At 40.2% G+C, this 19,954-nt stretch overlaps 1 protein-coding gene across 1 annotated transcript in view; it reads right to left on the bottom strand.

Moving 5' to 3' along the window:
* Window positions 1-1,318: 1,318 nt before the first annotated feature.
* kcnd1 (potassium voltage-gated channel, Shal-related subfamily, member 1) overlaps window positions 1,319-19,954 on the bottom strand; it is a 74,610-nt gene continuing 55,974 nt past the window's right edge. Inside the window, exons 4-8 of the mRNA XM_042408246.1 lie at window positions 12,417-12,579; window positions 10,075-10,158; window positions 5,727-5,822; window positions 2,946-3,196; window positions 1,319-2,210 (exon numbers count right to left, since the gene is read on the bottom strand). Of these exons, the coding sequence (XP_042264180.1) occupies window positions 2,003-2,210; window positions 2,946-3,196; window positions 5,727-5,822; window positions 10,075-10,158; window positions 12,417-12,579 (802 nt within the window). The 3' untranslated portion in view covers window positions 1,319-2,002. The remainder of the gene's footprint in view (window positions 2,211-2,945; window positions 3,197-5,726; window positions 5,823-10,074; window positions 10,159-12,416; window positions 12,580-19,954) is intronic.

Here is a 19,954-nt window from a genome sequence, read left to right as displayed (position 1 = left end):
AATATTCTTCACAAAGACTGATGGAAGAAACCTTCTTTGAGAAAATGTTGCTCAACGTTTAGCTGACGATTACGTGTTGTTTCTCATTCTTTTGAACTAATACTTTTGAAGTAAAACTGAAATATGTCAACATGTTCAAGCTGACGTATTCTGCTCTCATGATGAATGTGTTTATTTTCCAAGAGTGCACGTCATCGGTACAAATATGATTTTTAATGCTGAAGAGCTTTTAGCGTTGTCGTTTCTCTTTTCCATTGAAATCTATTGCAGAATACTTGTTATGCTCTCACATAACAAATTAATTTCTTAGTTGCTTTACATTTTGTTCCCTGCAATAATTACTGTAGTTTTTAAACACACACATTATTATTGTTATTTTTATTATTCTGTTCATTTATTGATGCTATTTTCCTGCTTGTTGTAATGTTGCATATTTTGAAAAGTAAAAGGCTTTCGTTCCCAGTCTGGGCACCAGTGTCACACCGATAAACACTTCTTGAGCTACAGACCAGACCAGTTCATATCAGACCAGATGAATCCAGTCCAGGATCCGTCATTTAACCCTTCTCTTTCCACAGTCCCTTTTAGAAAACCAGGTAAGTCCAGTGCTGCTCAGACCAGCTCGCTTCAGCCTGTTTGACTCTTTGAAGTTACGATCAGCTGAGTGTAGTCGTGTGAACAGTTTTCAGGCTCAGCATAGATCAGTTTGAACCCGCTCAGTTCGGTTTATGTGTTTCAGCAGTGTCTTTATCATCATTCAAAGATTTTCACGTTCGTTCACCTCTTGCAACAGGGTTCTGATAAAAAGCTCAAACATTCGCGCTCATGATTTCCCTGACTTTCCTAAAAACATGACCTGAAGCTGCTGAACTTTCTGTCCAGCACTGACTGAGCTTTACCCTCAAAACTCCAGATTCCATTTGACGAAGGATTTCATCCTCCTAAAAGACTTTATGAATCATTGTCAGGATTTAAATGTACGAACTTTACATTTCAAGCAAAAGAGGTCCAACGATTAGCTCAACTGAGCAGCATTTTCGCTGTAATCAGGCCTCCAAGATCCAGTCTGTTGCTGACAAAGACAAGAAATGATCCTGAAGAAAGCCTCCTGGTTCGAATGATGCTTAAATATGTTTGCATCATTCTCTGTGCTCTGATTTTACCTGTAATGGCCTTATAAACATCACCTGTCAAATATCGGAGCCACAGTAAGGCCAGAAAGCCTCTGAAGCCTCTGAGGGTTGTTTGGTTGTCTACCCATCGTCTCAATCGCATCTTTTTCCAAACACAGAAGAGTTCGACGCTGAAGCAGCTGAGTCCTCCAATCATCCAACAGTCTCTTAGATTCAGCTGTGAGACCGACACCGTCCTCTTAGTCTTTTCATGCCGGGTTCAGACTCAAAAATACGACCATGGTCTTTAGCTGCCATTTTGTATCCCTCCTGTAAAGTGTGATGTTCAGTCGGGATGCAAAATGACACCAACAAAACCAACCTGTCAGCTGGTTTCGGGATGCTGAATGTCTTTCACAGGAAGTCTTGGCATCTTTTCTGATGTTGGTCGAGAATGAGCTCTCCCCGAGGTTTGTGCAATGGGGTTAAAAGGTCAAAATTGTGCAGGGGGGTCAAGTGCGTGTTTGGGGTCTAAAATGTGCATGAAGGGTGATTCTTAAGACTTTTAAGGTCTCTGATGTTTGCTTGATTTTCCAGCTTCCATTGACTGCCGATTTTGCATCATTGTATGTTTTGCCTCCCGTCTGGTCAGCCATTTTGTCTCCATTGCGGTTCATTCCATGTAATCCACAAAATGATGAGAGGAAGTGAAAGCAGCGGTACGTAACGTATCCGTCTGACTAGTCTTGGTCCCCGAATTCTCAGCTAGCAGCGCTCCGGGTTCAGGATTGGAGTTTCAGAGGGATTCTTAAAGTTCTCGGGGAGGGAGGCTGGTGGGGTGGCGGGGTGGGTGTTGGTCAGGGAGGAGGTGGGTGGGGTGGGGGGAGGGGTTACAAGGAGGAGATTTTGACCGTGTCCTGGGTGTAGGCTGTGGCCCGGGTGTTCCGCAGGATGCCTGGGATGGGGGCGGGCGATGGAGGGAGGCTCTCGTCGGGCGTGTTGGCGGGCGGCGTGGGGATGCTGATGATGGCGGCGGTGAAATCTTGTTCGCCACAGTTCAGCTTCAGGTCGTCCGCCTGAGCATTCAGACTGGAACGACTGAGAGAGACAAACACACAGACACATGTTAATTTAATCAGATGTTGTTAAAAGTCCTGAGATCAAAAGTCCGTTAGATTTAGTTTTATTCATTAGTTTCCATCCAAACATAATGCAAATTTTACCAAAATATCCAGGAAGTCAGCAAAAGCAAACACATATTAATGCACATTCCCCTCCACTACCATTATGTTATATTTGGATGGAAACATGGACTTAACAGTACTGGACATGTGGAAAAAACATCTTGTTTAAACGTTTGTAGAATATACAGTATGTCCAGAAATAGTTTTATCCTCTTTCAAAAAATGGGAAAAAATATGCAAATTAGCATTATAGTTTATATTTCCTCAGAGAGAGTGAGGAAAATTCAACTTTCAGTTCAACCTCAAACAAATTATGTTATATTGAATGAAATCTTTCATGATTGAAAAAACAAAAATACCAACATATCAGCCTGTTTAGGAACCAAACTTTTACTTAATTAGTATTTTTCATTTGAGTATTTTTACATTGCTGTATTGGTATTTTTTACTTAAGTAAAGGATCTGAATACCCTCCTCTCCCTGTGATGTTCATCCTGCCTGAATGGAGCTATATACTTGCTTTGAATCTTTAACGTTATGCTAAACTATTTTAAATCCTGTCACAGTACATAAATCAGTCTAGAGTGGGTCATCTTGAGTCCGTCTACAGTTGTCTTATCTCTCAGTGTGTCTCAGTGTCTGAGTTTACGTTTGTGGTGGTATGGAGGTGGTTTTGATGTGCAGGGTGTCCAGCTCCTGAACGCTCCCCCGGCTGACAGACACAGTGGAGTTGGCCAGTCGCATGGCGGCTCTCCTCCTGGCCCGGCGGGGGCAGCAGCCGGTGGAGTTGTTCTGTGCCCCCTGCTGGCTGGACAGGGAGGTGCTGCGACTGGTCCTGAAGCCCACCGACTCCGTCATACACAGCTCGCTGTAGGTTATCTCGTCTGTGAACTCGTGGTTCTGTGAGGGGAGGGAGGGAGGTGAGAGGTCAGAGGTCAGCCAGATAAGCAGACTGTAACCTTACAGCTTTATGTCAGAAGAGGGAAGAGAAGACCAAACATGAATAAAGGACAGTTTCATACAGTATGTAATCAATCATTGATAGTATTCCACATTGGCTTAAAAGTTGAGTTTCTTGGAAGTTTATAGATTAAAAGGTTTTACTTTCAAGCTCAAAGCAGCTGAGAATTCCTTAAAGTTTTAAACAAATTAAAATTTAAACATCTACAACTGGCAAAACTACTGAATGGACATTGTGGTCAGATTATTACGTCCAAGGTCAAGAGTGAAAGTCCTTAAAATAATGTTTGTGTCAGTCTTAACTTTAAGACTCCTCAGCTTGTGGTCTAAGAGTAATCCACAAGACATTTTAGCAGTAAAAGAAGCTCCTCAGTCTGAGAGAAGTTACAGGAAGTCATATTTTATTTTATATTATTTTTGTATTTAAACTTTATTTAATTAGGTAGGTCTCATTGAGATTCAGATCTCGTTTCCAAGAGACACCTGAGAACAAGAAACCTTCTTAATGACACAATCAGCAAATAGAAACAGCACAGCTGCGGACAGACAAGTATCCACCCTTCATATTCCATATGGACGGAGACTCTGTGAGACCCACCACAAGAAAACCAAGCAGACCAGGCTGCAACTGCAGGAGCATGAAGTGGCAGTTGAGTTTGAATGAGACATCACTGCCACCAGAGTCGCCCATGTGCTCAAATAAAGGAACTATTTACAAATATACACCATGTAGACATCCAGAACCGAGGTGTTAGTCGCAACCAAGGCTTCGCTGGTCCGGCCAGACGCTAAGGCCAGCTGTAATGGGTGGGAGGCCACTCAGGTAGCCTGCCAGATGCAAGGCTAATTTCCAAAGAAAATGACGTTCATGCACTAGAACCTGATAAAAGTGGACGGAGTCGACCAAGAGGCCACCACACAAATCTCAGATAGAGAGGCGCCTCGCCACAAGACAGACGGGCCCCATGTGGATGCACATGCACCCCTACTGGGATCGGCCTGCCTACACCCTTATACGCCTGTTGGATTGTATCCATAATTCAATGAGAGAGCCTAGCCTTGGAGAGCGGTTGCCCGAGGCAGTTAGGTCAGTGACAGACAAACAGCTGGCCTGTGGCCCTGAGGGCACATGTCCAATGAATGTACGCTGTCAAGGCCCTGATGGGGAAGTGGGGAAATGTGCACTTACTGGCCCTATTCACCCCCCATACATACAGTCAGCATACTGACACAGAAGCCTGATTCGGACTGTGGAGGCGGGTCAGTTACCGGTAAACACAACTACCAAATGGCGAATACCCGCGCCAACATACGTCCACCCGCTTCCTCCTACTAGGTCAGATCCACAAGGGACAGTGACTGTGTGTGTGTATATATATATACGTCAATATGATTTACAAGGTCAGCTTTCACGTGGGCAATGTCTGTGTGAGCAGACTGCTGCAATGCAACTGCTGTCACACGTCCACCAAGCTGTGTAGGAAGACAACACAGCGATCGAGAAAGGGGCCCGTAGACCAACTATCGACATCAAGGAACTGAAGAGGCCACGAACATGTGTTGCTTATTTAACCTCTTATTGCTAATCAGTGCGTGGCCTCCACATGTTACATGTCTCAGTATCCCTGTCAGCTGCGTCCACAGTGGTCAGTCCCTGTACATATGGAACATGTAGAACTCATCTTATCAACATTAAACGTTCCAGCTAAGAGTTTCCTCTTTTTCTTCCTCTTTAGTCACAACTGCTGAGAACAATTTTTGCTGAGGAATGGGAGTCATGAAACAAAATCAAATATTGACGTCAAACTCAGTCTGCATGTTGATATATTTAACTGGTAATCGAGCAAATCTTCATCCTTTGATGAGGTTATTCTGTAAAGCACCAGTTTCACAGAGTAATCCAGCGATGGCATCAGATCATGATTATTTAATGTTCCCTTAAAGAAATGTTAAACAAAGATTGTCTGAGGAAGAATGAAGAATGCTAACTGTATTTTTTCAAATTGTTTCAATTTGTCATTGGGCTGATTGGATCTTTATCAACTCCTCCATCTAATAATGTTTTTAACAGATTGTTATTGTTGTATTTGTCCAAACCTCTGACACAGCGAGGTTCATCACCAGCAGCAGCTGACTGACTGACTGCAGGTGTCTCAGACTGAATATGTTTAATTAAAACAGCATATTTAAATTGAATTAAAAGACCTAATTACCTCCCCAACATATCAAAACAATCCAAAAACAGCTAAATGAAGGGTTGTGCAATTCTTCACTACTGAGACTCTAAAAATATGCAGTTAGCAGTACATGAATGTGCTAAAAATATCAACATGCACATGGAGTTTGTTTCTACTGGACTCGTCAATATATTACTATGTTTGTATTTTGGCAGTTTTATGAATTAGTCTTTAGGAAGCTTCCTGGTGGGAAGTCGATGTGTGTGTGAATGATGTGAACACAGTGAACTCACCGTAGTCTTCTCCAGACAGTGCAGCAGGTGGTTGTGTTGATGCTCAAACGCTGATCTGTTCTTCACACACAGAGCCGTGCTGTCACTGTCCCGGTCCTGAACACACACACACACACACACACACACACACACACACACACACAGACACACACATTACTTGTAGACATAATTAAAACTGTATTATTGTTCTATAAAGTTGCATCCGTGTGTCACCTCAGATAATTTCACATCATCAGCTTTTCAGTTGATGTGTTGAACTTATTCCCACATCCAGCAGTTACGGAGCAACATTATCATTCATGTGGAGTCGTGTTTCTGTCCAATATTCACTCTCTTTTAGCTTCTGTTTTTACTCTCTACCAACTCCTGAGGGAAATATCTGGCTCTTTAGCTGCTAAATGCTCCACTATGTTCACCAGCTAGTCTACAGCTAACTGTGTCTGTTTGGTGCTGAGCAGGTAGTGTACAGCGGCTTTTTACAGCTTTTTTCTCTGAAAACGACGCTATGAGACGCTGAGAGTGAACCAGAACAGTAAAGTTGCAGCCGGACAGATAAACAACGAGCTGAAACTCACTATAAAGCTGCAGAGTCTCTGATAATTCTCTGTAGGTTCATCACTACGAGACACAACCAACACATTACACACATGGATCAGACTGTGTTATAGAAATATTGATTATAGCAGCTTTAAAGTTCTGTCACAAGCAGGTTTCAGTTGAACATGATGTTGCTTTCTGCAGAAGTTGCTGCTTAAAGTCCAACTGAAATCTGAAACTGAATCATCCCTCTTTACAGTCCAAAATAAACTGCTGCGACTAATGATTATTTTCATTATTGATTAATCTGCCGATTAGTTTCTTAATTAATTGATTATTTGTTTTGTCTATAGAATGTCAGAAAATGGTGAAAAATGTTTTGTTTTGTCCACAAACCAAGAATATTCAGTTTACTGTCATAGAGACCAAAGAATCAGAGAATTTTGACTCCAAACGATTGATTAAAAAAATCTAAATAGTTGGCGATTAATTGAATATTTGGCAACTAATCATTTTATTGACTAATTGCTGCAGCTCTCCTATTTCTGTATCAATAAAATAAAGAAAAAAAGCTGATTTTCATCATCTCTAAACGAGGCTCCTCCTCACGACGACAAACCCTCAGATTACACAAACTGAAAGACTCATCCTCCTCTTCCTCCTTTTCTTCATCCTCTTATTTTACACACTTTCTCCTCTCTTCTTCTGCTGCACCCTCTCATTTCTCTCCACTCATCCTCCTTCTCCTCCTCCTCCTCCTCTTCTTCACCCTCATTATGCGCTATAAATCCATCCAACAGTCATCCCTGTCTGCTGCTCAGTGCTGAAGAGGGATTAAGACTCAACAATATCTGTGTGTGTGTGTGTGTGTGTGTGTGTGTGTGTGTGTGTGTGTGTGTGTGTGTGTGTGTGTGTGATCCATCCATTTCCTACCTGAAGCTTAAACCCATTTACTGATAAAACATTTAAACCTGGTGAATGTTTCATCCTCTGGCTAAAAAAAAAAAAAAACAGCAGAGTCGTGATGAAGCAGATGAAGAATAAAAAAGTTCATCTGCACATTAACATCCAGTTTATTCTCTGGATATTGATTTATTTATAGTGTTATAAATATATATATATATATATGGAAATGCATGTATATTTGGCGTTTTATTCTGTCATTTTTAACAGCTGATTTTGCTATAAATAAACTTTATTATTTAAAAGCTTTTTATATAGAAACCAGGCTGTCAGGCTGCAGCCTCAGTGGCGCCCTCCTGAGGTCCCAAAGCTCATGACACACCAGAAACTGATGGATGGATAAAAAAAAAAAAAGAAATGGAGAAACAACTTGTCTTTTCTTCAAAATATAAAGTTTGTCCTGAAGGGGGCACCAGAGTAAAGGTGTTGTTACCTGGACGACACTGAAGCCACAAGCAGAAGAATTCAAACAGATAAAACTGTTATTTTATATATAAAACATAAAGATTATATTACAATAAATAAATAAACTGTACACTGCACCTGTTAAGACAATAGTGGTGAATATGCTTGAACACCAGATTAGAGCCTAAAGTAAGAACGTGTTCAGTCTGGAGCCTCATGTGAAGTCTTCTGTGTGTTACGTTCAGCTGCAGAAACAGGAAGCTTTAACGTCTCCCTGAATGATGATGAAGTCCATTTATGTTTTATTGCTCGTTATATGATGATTTTAAAGCTGCACCATTTAGTAAAATGTCCTTAATTTCTGATGAATTTTTCTAAACGACTGATTATAAAAACTTGAGCTGTTGTGTTTCAGTAAAGGAAACTTTTGTGTGGCTGATTTTTATTTGTAGAGTTTGGTGCAGAAGACAGAAGATGTTTCATCAGTTTCTGCAGCTGTATGTTTATGACACAATAACTAAAGTGAAACTGTCCTTGCTTATAGTTTTTTTATACAACTGGAAAAACAATATAAAATCAAGTAGTTGATAACATGTGCAAGGGATTTATTGTGCCTTAACTTGACTGGAAGGACATCTGCTTGTTGAAGCTTGTTGATACCTGGGAGGAGAATTCACTGGTAGGAGGTCATCAAAGGGTTTAGCAGTGTAAGGCTATGTGCTTTATTATGTTACGACGTTGTTTTATTACCCTCTCTCTGTCAAATCCTTACTAGGACATGCTGTATTTAAACTGAGACTGTTTGGTTGTTTGCCCTTCTCCATGCTGGCACGTACGTACGAGTAAAGAGAGAAAGATTCATCACACTCTGTGTTTTTAATTCTTCAGAAATTCTCCTACAGTTTGGTGGCGAGGACGAGACGGACGCTCGCTGACTGACACCTGGGTCTCGACTGAAGGTAAACCGCCGGCGTGAGTCTGCGGAAAGACAAACGGAGGACAGGATCCCGCCTGACGTCAGGCTCCATCTACTTTGATAAGTGAGTAGGGTGTTATGAATCTTTGCTCTATAGTGAATCCATTTGCAAAATGGACTGTAACTGATGTAACTGATGGTAAAAAAAACTTGACTCGGGGGTTTATAGGTGCAGTTTTTTATGTCCTCACCACTAATCATTCTGTATTTTTCCTCAAATAAAGTATTTTGAACTGAGTCATCTGTGTGATCGCTCCGATTGGTCGAGGCTGAGCTCCAGGTGAGTAGCACCTGTGGCTGCATGTGTGTTAGACAGAGATACTACAGCAGAGCGAGAGAGAGAGACGCAGACAGTGAAGCACATTTAAACAGACACAGAAAGATGAAGATCTGCTGGCTCAGCAGTTTGGAGCTCAACCAATAACAAAAGTCCATCACAGTTTCTTCTCCCAGCGGAAACTTGGCAACACAACAACAGACGCAGATCAGCAGAGAACAACAGAGAACAACAGAGAACAACGGATGAGTCGCAGACGATTCGGCTGATATGAATTTTCAGAAGCAAGTTTTGAGCAGAAAAGGCTGTTTTTTCTTCCCCCACACAACATGTGTATTGTTGGAAAACTGTATTGTTAACATCATATGCAAACATAGATCTGTGTGATAATGTGTACGGCATAAAAAAAAAAGAGTTAAATCAGGGAACAAAAGTCTGACGCAGTAAACACCACAGATTACATGACAGACTGAAACATGAGCTCCTCCAGTTTACTCTGCAACACGTGCAGGTAAATCGTCCTGTGCAGAGGTAAGAATACACCGTGTGTTAAGAGAGCTGGATACGGCGCCGCTGCTGCCATGTTTCCCTAATGGCCGCTTGCAGTATTGCTGCAGCTGAAGAAGCATTTTCACCTCCGACTGCAAAAACAAAGATATACACTGAAAACTAAGTAAAGAATTACTAAGAGACTAATTATTAAGAATGTTTGCCAGTTAACAACTGTTTTTTTTCTTATAATTTGTACCAAATTGCACCATCCTCTTTGTAAAATCTTCTAAAAATTAAGTGTTAAATATGTGCAAATGACTTCAAGGAATTTTCCAGGATATTAGTATAAAATTAAAGGAAAATAAAGCGTCACCTCAGTTTCTGTAATACATCCACGACACACATCACTGCAGCTGCAGGTTACACTGTGATATTTGGCCGATAGTTCTCTAAATGTCTTTATCTTTCTCTTTCCATCCTTTTCTATCTACAACCTTCTTTTTCTCTCCGTTGACTGTTTCTCTCTCCTTTCTGTCTCTCGCTTTCTTTTCTTTTTCTTACTCTCTCTCTCTCCATCCCTGTCTGAATTAACTGGACTGTAATCCACTCCTCCTGAAACTATCGACTGTCGCTGTGTGTGTGTGTGTGTGTGTGTGTGTGTGTGTGTGTGTGTGTGTGTGTGTGTGTGTGTGTCTCACCCCGAGTGTTCGGTCTTCTTTGTACTGGAGGAAGGCGTTGGCTGTGCCTTTCTTCGCCATGCGGATCCGAGCCAAACGCACTTTCTGTTGGATAGAAACACACAGGAAAAGCGCACCATCAGCACAACGCGCGCACACACACACACACACACACACACAGTTAAAGTGAAGCCGTCAGACTTCATCTCTTGTCTTTCTTTAAAGTTACTACCAGGAGCTTCAGTTTTGTGTTGATTCAGCGCCCTCTGTGGACATAAGCGGTAGTGTTTCCCCAGAATGAAGACTGCGTTTCTCATGAGCGCCACCGTCTCGTGTCGTAAAGATCTTGCGCCTGCATTTGTTTTGCAGGATGCGTAGCGATGGGTTCATGTATCTGTCTGTGGTTGTGTAAGATTATGAACCCAGCGATGTGTCAGCTTCCTGCAGGGTTGTGTGGAGATGTGGACGTGTTTATTTCTGCTTTAGAACGTAACCGCCGTGAAATAATCAGAAAATAATGTTTTATTTCTTTGATTCACTCCTTTATTTTCGGTAACGCCGCTCGCTCTCTTCATTCACTCTCTAGCTCGCTCGGCCACCGCTGCTCTCTCGTCTTTTTTAAAACGAGTCGGGAAGCCGACAACAAATCTAACTTTAATGTCCTCCCCTCGTCCCAGCAGCGTCTCCGTCCTCCCTCATGCTACTCCGCTACATGTAATGTAAACATCGGCTCCTCTGGTCTGCGCGCCGTAAATCGTTTCATCTGATTTAGCGGGGAATCCGACCCGGTGGCAGCATTTAGAATAACGATATAGAAATAGCCGATCTTCCTGCTGATTGGTTCGTTTGCTTACGTAGGTCATATCGAGGCATCATGAGACTGTTTCAGAACCAGTTAAAAGTTCCTTGTAGTAACTTTAAACTCCTCTCAGGTGAGATTTTCCTCTAAAACATTAGATGTTAGACTCATTAAACCATCATTAAAGGTGCAGTCAGTAATATTTTAAACTGGAAGTACATCCTGACAGACTCTCCCTTTAATCAGTATTGTGCTGTAAAGTTTCTGTTATTTGGATTAAACAACAGCACCAGTGTGATTTCATGCTGCATTCACTGTAAACGGGAATTACAGCCGACATCACTCGGATGTCTGTAACAGGAACTGTTCAGCTGCTGACTCCTGCAGAATCTTTCTGAAGTTTTACAGACTTTTTGTCGATGTTTTTTTTTTTTTTTTTTTTTTTTTTTTAAATATTTATGAGTATATTTATGTGTGCTGCAGCCGCTGCCACCTTAGCAAAAAAAAACATCAACATGCAGCATCAAGCTCGAGTATTTAATATGAGACAGAATGAAACCGTCGGTACCGTGGGGAAGTCGGGTTATTGCAACGGTGAAATGTAATCATAAACAAGAATTTAATCACATATATAGAATATATATTCTGTAGTCTGGTGTATGAAAAATAAATAAATATTTGATGTGTGTGTGCCTCTTCGTCTCATCGTGAACAAAATAATGAATAAAAAAAAATACACTTTACAACTGTTAAAGAAAGTTTCTGCTGCCAGAATGAGAGGAATCATATCATATATTCTCCTCTCACATATAAATCTGTTTCCTCATATTCATGTATTTTCCCTCCAACAGACACATTCTCACTCTCATGTTTATGTAATTTCCTTATGTACACATAGATCTTTGCATTTCTTTATGAGTGACTTTGTAGCTTCCATTTATTATGATTATTATTATTTATTATTCCATTATTGTCCATTATCCCTCAAAGAATAAATGCTGCTTTCACGCTGACTAAACTTATATCAGATTACACAATATGAAATATGAAAACACTAAAATAATTTAAAAGGAGGCTCAACTTTACTTTACTGCAGTAATATCAGCCTGCTGTTTGCAGTAAACACATATATTTTGGTATGAAAAACACAATTTTTGATCAACAAATTATTCTGTATTACACATAAATGTCAAGTTCTTTGTGACAACCCAACCTGCTGGAAAACTGATCGATTGATTGATTGACTATTCAGTGAGTTATGATGATATCACAGCAGATATTTATGGTATTTTCACTTCCAGCAGTGTTACATTTGACACCTTATTCTGATTGAGTCTAGTTGCATTTTGTACGTCTTCCAAGCATTTTGAGGCGCCATCTTTGTCCCTTACAGTTACCATGGTTACAGGTTACCGTAAAAGGCACGTTGTGTTGAAAGTGTTACGGAAATGTTTCAGATTCGACCTCGTAAGATTGCTGCCGTGACTTTTATGTAAAAGCGCTTCATATAGATCAACATAAAGAGATGCAGGTTCCCATGTTATCTGGATCTCCAGACTCAGACCTGCTGTGCTCTCATCTTGTCCGCTCGCTGGTTCTGGTGGTAGATTCGGCTGAAGTTGGACACGATGACGGGCACCGGCAGGGCGATCACCAGCACGCCGCTGAGCGAGCAGATGGAGCCGAAGATCTTCCCCGCGATGGTGTTGGGAACCATGTCGCCGTACCTGCAGGAAGAGAAGAGAGGCACATCATCAGTCAACATCACTCACCAAATTTATATCAAGTCATTTGTAGGAATTTTATTGATATGCACAACTAAAGAACAACAGAGATGATGATGAGATGATAGGCCCTGTGTTGAAAAGTAGTAATACCTTTAATGTTTCACTTGATATTTTTATTACGCTGTGTGTTTAATCAAATTATCACAAACATCCAGTGTGGAAGGTTCTGATTGGTTTCTTGGACTACGGCCAGAATCGATGGATTGTGAGGGGAGCGACAGAGATCATGAGGTTGATTCACAATCATCATTGTTTTTTTTCCTGCAAAAGGCAGGAAACATCATATCAGTGAAAACTTTGACCTGCTGGTGGCACCAGAGGATCAAAGTCATTAGGATCCATCATCTGAGAACCACGAACATCCATCAAGTTGATGTTGAAGTGTATCACAGCATCAATGAAAACTTTGACCTGCTAGAGCAGAGGTCCCACGGACCGGTTTAATGTCAGACAATATTTTCACGGACTGGCCTTTGAGGTGCGGCGGATAAATACAACAAACTAAAATGATACGACCGGCATAAAAACTGTGGTATTTTCTAAATATAATAATAAACCTGAATCCACTGTGTACTCGTATGCAACTTTATTAGCAGCGTCCTCGTAACATTGCGCCAACAACATAACATGAGTAACATCCTCTCTGCCCCCTGACGCTCTCTGGTCGCTATGGTAACATTTAAACATGCCTTCAAAATAAGATACACCACAAAAACAAATATAAAGTGCATGAAAAATACAACTCGACATAACGCTGAATCAGTTGTTTTTTACTCATTTTGCTAGCTTGTGGGTTTAATTTTAGCGGTAACGTATCACATGACCAAGACAAGTGTCTTGACATGCGACGGATGTAATGGAGAGAATCCGGTCATTTTTCAAAATAAAACATCGTTCAGACTTAGATAATAAATAAAACGGAAATAATGACAGTTATTTATTCTTTCTGTGCGGTCCGGTACCAAATGACCTACGGACCGGTACCTGGTCCATGGACCGGGGGTTGGGGACCACTGCTCTAGAGGATATCCAGATATTCAAGAGACCTTGAATATCTGTTTTCAATCCATCAAATGGTCAAATAATGAAGATATTCAACTTTGAACCACAAATGTTAACCTGCTGGTGGAAGAAACCACGGCGACAGAACAATCTGACATCATCATGAGGAGGAAATAGAGGTGACTTTGCAAATGAAAGCATGGAGCATTTTTATGTTATTGAACTTTGACTATTTTTAATGTCTGACATCAGAACAGCATATAAATAACAGTGAAACACAAAAAACATGCTATGTCCCTTTGATGCAGCGTTGAGTCTTAAAGTTAAACATATAAAATGGAAAATCTTCTCATGTGGTAGAACAGAAATGACTGATTACAGATAGATGGGCTGATATCACAAGATGTATACTGTAAGGACACACACACACACACACACACACACACACACACACACACACACACACACAGGTTGCAGCCTTCACTTCTCATTGCACTGAGCCATAAATCACAGGTAGAGAGATGAGGAAGAGGAGGAGGAAGGGGAGATTACAGAGCGGGCAGGAGGCCAGGATGGTTTGTATGATTCTCCTCAGACACACTGAACACACACTGCTGCTCTGATCTCACTGTGAAACTCATCTTACACATTTCACATGGACACAATCACCAAGAATCACTTTCTCTCCATTTCTGGTTTCCATCAAGTGCAGCGAGAAAAATTAATTTCACTACGATCTTTCACCAACGTTCACCAAAGTGCTTTAGTTGCTTAAATCAAACATTCTGCTGTTCAATATTTCAACACTGAGTTCATTTTCCCATTTTCCCTTTATATGGAATCTATTGATTTCTTTGCAAAATTAATTTAAATTTTTAGTTGGACTGTACAGTAATTAATTTGTGATTTCATAATAAAAAGCCCATTAAAAACTTGAAGTAACCATGGTTACTTTCAGCCTCTGAAAGTACACGGTACATGTCTCAGGAAGCATTTCTGACCCGCAGTCAAACATCTATAAACATTTAAACATATTTCACTGGTAGAAGAAGTATTCAGATCCTTTACTACAGTAAAAGTACATAAGTATTATGAGCTTGATGTAGTTAAAGTATTGCAGTAAAAGTACATAAGTATTATGAGCTTGATGTAGTTAAAGTATTGCAGTAAAAGTAGTGGTTTGGTCCCTCTGACTGATATATTATTATATATGACATCATTAGATTATTAATAGTGAAGCATCAGTGTTAGAGCAGCATGTTACTGTTGTAGCTGCTGGAGGTGGAGCTAGTTTACACTACTTTATATACAGTTAGCTAGTTTAGTCCAGTGGTTCCCAACCTAGGGGTGGGGCCCCTCCAAAGGGTCAGCAGATAAATCTGAGGGGTGGTGAGATGATTAATGGGAGAGGAAAGAAGAAAAAACAAAGTTTCTCTAATCTTTGATTTTTGGTGAAATATTGGATCATTTGAACATTTATTGAAATGAAAGCATGTGAGAAGTTTAGAGGGAAAAATCACTATTTGGTGGAGCTGTTAACAACTCATAGACATGTGAAATGTGACCCCGACTACACACTGCTTTTTGTAAGACGTCAAAAGCCAAAAAGGTTGGAAACCACTGGTTTCATCTTTAACAATGTGTTGTATTTTAAAAGCTTGTTATATTATCCATTGTGTCAAATCTTCATCTGAAAAGTAACTAAAGCTGTCAAATAAATGTAGTGGAGTAGAAAGTACAATATTTCCCTCTGAAATGTAGAAAGTAGCATCACATGGAAATACTCAAGTAAAGTACAAGTACCTCAACATTATACTTAAGTACAGAACTTGAGTAAATGTACTTAGTTACCTCCTCTTCATATGTACATTCTCCATCATGGAAACACCGACTGGTGCTTAATGAGAATTATATTTATTATGTATATTTTTATAAAAAGTCCAACAGCGTGAGTCATAAAATCTGAATCTTACAGTCATTATATTTCTGTCTTTAGCGAACTGTTTTCCTTTAAGAATGATTAAGTACCTGAACTGTTCTGATGTGATTAAATGATTTACTGTGTTAGAGTCTTTTTCCACTGTAATAAAATGCTTTCAGCCTCACTGTGGAATTAAACTCTTTATATTCAAATATGCAAATCGCCTCAGACTGTAAAGTCAATCAGATATCCAGATAATGAACTGCAGCTCTCCGCTCGTGTACCTGCTGCAGAGGATTATGTCTGAGTCCTGCAGAATAAAAGGCCACGACCCCGTCTGCTGTTCTAATGCTCATATCTGAGAGCTAATTTATATTTTTTTTAAACTTTGAAGCTAATTTCAGAGCTGTGTGGTGTTTCGTACTGAATCTCTCTCTCTGTCGCTAGAAGCTGCCGTTAGGGTTGATTGTCTAGTTTTTATCTTCTAAAAATAAAGATTCTCATTTCCAACTGTTACAAAACATTACGTATTAAATTTAAATACATTCATTTAATCGCTGTGGATTATTCTGCGTTGGAGGATTTGGATTTTACAGTTGATCCAAATCCTCCGTAACCCCCTCTTTACATTTTACATTTACATTTTTAATGTGAATACACATTTAGACGCTTGCAGAAATAACACATCTGTTGTTTTAATGCAAAACATCTGCATCCGACACGTCATAATCTACTGTAATGAATCAATGATTATATGTTATGCTGCGGAAATTTCACTAACAGTGAATTATTTCAGTTAAATGCTCTTTTGTATCAAGTGATCAAAGAACAGAGACGGTTGAAGTTACGTAAAGGAGCAATCCCACCGGTTTAGAAATCCTTTTGTTAAGTGTCTTCAATGTTTAGAAGATCTTAGATTAGAACATTTTCTGAAAACTCACCGGAGCTGCATCTCTCATATCTGAGATTTAAGAGTCAGTAACGTATTCAGTGCAACTAATGACAAAATTCACATAATGATGGATCATGTTAGAATAACACGTTGTCGCTTTGTGCCAGATTTGATTTGCTGTATTGAAATAAAGACACACATTTAGATAGACTGATCAAGATTATTATGAGGAAACCTGATGGTTTACTGCTCTCCTTCATCATCTGATCAACAGTAATCGACGACCTTGTCTCCTAGAAATTATGTATATATTCAACTAAACTGCAACAGCAAATATATTATGCATGAAATGTAATGCTGGCTGATTTATATTTTCTCCCAACATAATGAGAAAATGTTGTTAATTAATGCATTTGGCAAGTTGCAACAATATTGGTATGAGTGAATGTTCTTTCCACCGAAATATGATCTAACAAATCTCAGCTGGTAGAAACTGCAGCAGTATGAAAGTGTTTGTGGTTGTGTTCAGACTCTGGCAGCACTTGGTTCAGGTCAGAGAAATATCCTGGTCTCTGTTTCATACAGAAAAAAGTCTGCAGTGACTTGAAGCTCAACATGTTAATGAACATTTAAGCCACAGCAGCATCTTTCACTAACCTGAACCAAACCTGAACACACACAGGACTCAGGATGTGAACCCGGGTCTCTGCTGTCACAGTCCTGCATCTCTGGGAGATTCCTACAAGCCAATCATACCTGAGATATTGGTGTCCATGTAAACACAAGAAATCCAACATTTCTCACATGGCTGGAGGTCCTTAAATGCACCAACATGATGGTAATGCATAATGGTACAGCAAGTTTCATGTCTCTGCAAGCTGATTTTTATAGAAAATGACCAGCTGCCTGAAAGGAATGAAATCAATCTACAGAACTTTTAAATCTAAGTAAAAAGTAATTACACGTGATTTGTAATTAATGGACTAAAACCTGTAAAACCACCAGCTTTGAAACCCAATTGACCCTTTAGTTTTAATGTATTGTAATTCTAAGTTGTAGAGAGTGTATCTTTAATAGTAAATTAGTGAAGTGTCGGTGGGATCTGTTCAATGACAGCACACGGGTCAGTTTTACTGGACCTCCACCGCCCTCAGCAGGCAGCGATATTGGCAGCTGGGAGCAGATCAATGCAGATAACAGAGAGGGTTGAGAGGAACAGGACTCATCTGTAATCGTTGGCAAAAAACACTCTGAGGAATCGACGAAGACGTCAAACTGAGGCCAAACAGCCTGGATGAATCCACCCTGAACATCAACTGGATCTAAATCTTGATCCTGACACTTCCCTCATACTTCTCTCCTAACTCTTACACAGCCTTACAGACAGTTTATTAATTATGGAAAAACTGCATTTCAATCACATATATGTCACACAAGCACAATCACACAAAGCAAGATAATACATCAGTAAGATAAACTGGGGTCCAGCTTTGTCAACCTTCATTAAATCTAATTTGGTTCAAATCAGTCTTTCAAGAAGCTAAAACAGTTTAAGGTTTAAGGTTAATGTGTCAGTTAAGTGCAAAACCGTTCCATTCAGGATAGCTAACGGGTCAGTTAAGTGGTTAAGTGGTTCCCATTAGCTAACAGGCCCCATTAAGAGCTTAAAGTCAGTTTATTGGCTAAAACTGTTTATTTCAGGTTAACTGATGGATTCAGCTGGTTTAACAGCTAAAATGTTTGGTTTAGATTACCTGATGGACCAGTTAAGGGGAAAAAACTGTTGGTCTCATGTTAGGTCAGCTAAAATAGTTTGGCTCAGGTTCAGTAACATTAGTTTATTGTGGGTTAACTTCATGTCAGCTAACAGAACAGTTTACCTGCTATAAAACATATCCTAAATAAAGAAATAAATCTTAATATGCAGCAAAAAAATCTGAATTTTCCTCACATTTCTTTTTCAGGTCATGTTTGTTCTGTCTTTTTGCTGTTCCTCTCTGCTGAGCCAGTGATAAACCACTAAACAGTCCCTACTTTGAGTTTGCTGGCTCTGTGGTTCACTGGTAAACAGTCCCTACATCATTGAGTTTTATGCTACCTACACAAAGTTTGATCCGACTCACATCCTCGAGAAATCCCAGTTGAGCTCCCAGTGACCATGCTGAGAAAACACCACCGACACCAGCTGATCAGCCAGTGAGCTCTCATCCTGACAGCAGTAGAGACGTAAGCTTCCCTGAGCTTTCTAATGCTACTCGTGTGTCAGAGGCACTAGAAATGATGATGATTCAGAAAATGGCCAGTTCACCTGTAACTGCAACCTTTCTAGCTTTCTTCATGAGTTAGGACTCCTCCTAAGTAGAGATGCACCGATCCGATACCGCTATCGGTATCAGGGGCCGATACTGATGTAATTCACTCATCGGATATCGGACTGATGTTACTGATATATGCAGTGATCCGTATTCCATTCTGATGTTTTGGCCAGTTGGGAGAGAAGCAGAGCTCGCTGGACCCATATTAGTTGATACAGCTGGACTATTCCACCTTATATCATATAAACTCATACAGATACAGTAGGACACAGATAAGTCTGTTGATTTGTTTTCGACCTCTATATTCACCAGTTGGAGACGAGACGAGGCGGCCGTGGACTGGAGACCACCCGCATGCTGCAGCCAGGGCTACAACAGGACTCTTTTAACACTGAGACATTTTTATTTCCTTTAGTGATTTTTTTATTTCTTCTAAGAGACTGAGATTTGTCTTTTAGCTTGTAATAACTTTATTTGTTTTTACTTTTAATTTCTGTCTGCATGCTGTTTTGGGTCAGCACACCTCCCCAGTAGAAATGACTGGATTTCTTCTTAAAGTCACACTCCACACTGGTGGCAAGTTTTGCTTTGGAATACATTTAAATTTAATGCATTTTTGTATATTTTTTTCTTTTAATAAGAAGTGCTGTGTGGTTTACTACAGCCTTGTGTAACCTTATACATAATACCAGCAACAACAACAACAATAATAATAATATTAAAAAAAGAGCTCTGGTATCGGTATCAGCAGATGTCCAAATTCAGGTATTGGAAACAGATCGGAACTGAAAAAAAGTGGATCACTGCTCCAAAGTGCAGATCTTGATCTTGTCTTCGAGGCCGTGCAATGTTTGCACTTACTCTCAATCAGTTGAGCGCTGAAGGACAGAAAGTTCACAGATATTTGAATGCAGAAGAAATCCCTGAAGTTCTATTTGGCTTTAACCAGCAGCACATAATGAAAAAGTGCGAATCAATACTTGGCACATGAAGCGCTTCTACCAATGAAGGCATCAACATAAACCTTGCAAACAGACTTCAGTGCTTGTCACCAGAGGTGAACTACACATTGCTGATCATGAGCTCGGTGTGCATTGCTGTTTTCCGAGACCAGCGGGGAAGGTACAGGGTTTTTTTTACCCCCTCTCTAGATGACCTGATGGCTCAGACAGTACTGGCACAGCT

The sequence above is a fragment of the Thunnus maccoyii genome, chromosome 4 (assembly GCF_910596095.1).
Source record: "Thunnus maccoyii chromosome 4, fThuMac1.1, whole genome shotgun sequence".
In the NCBI taxonomy this organism is placed as follows: domain Eukaryota; kingdom Metazoa; phylum Chordata; class Actinopteri; order Scombriformes; family Scombridae; genus Thunnus; species Thunnus maccoyii.
Note: the sequence above shows the minus strand (reverse complement) of the source record. Positions and strands in the feature narration are given on the sequence as shown.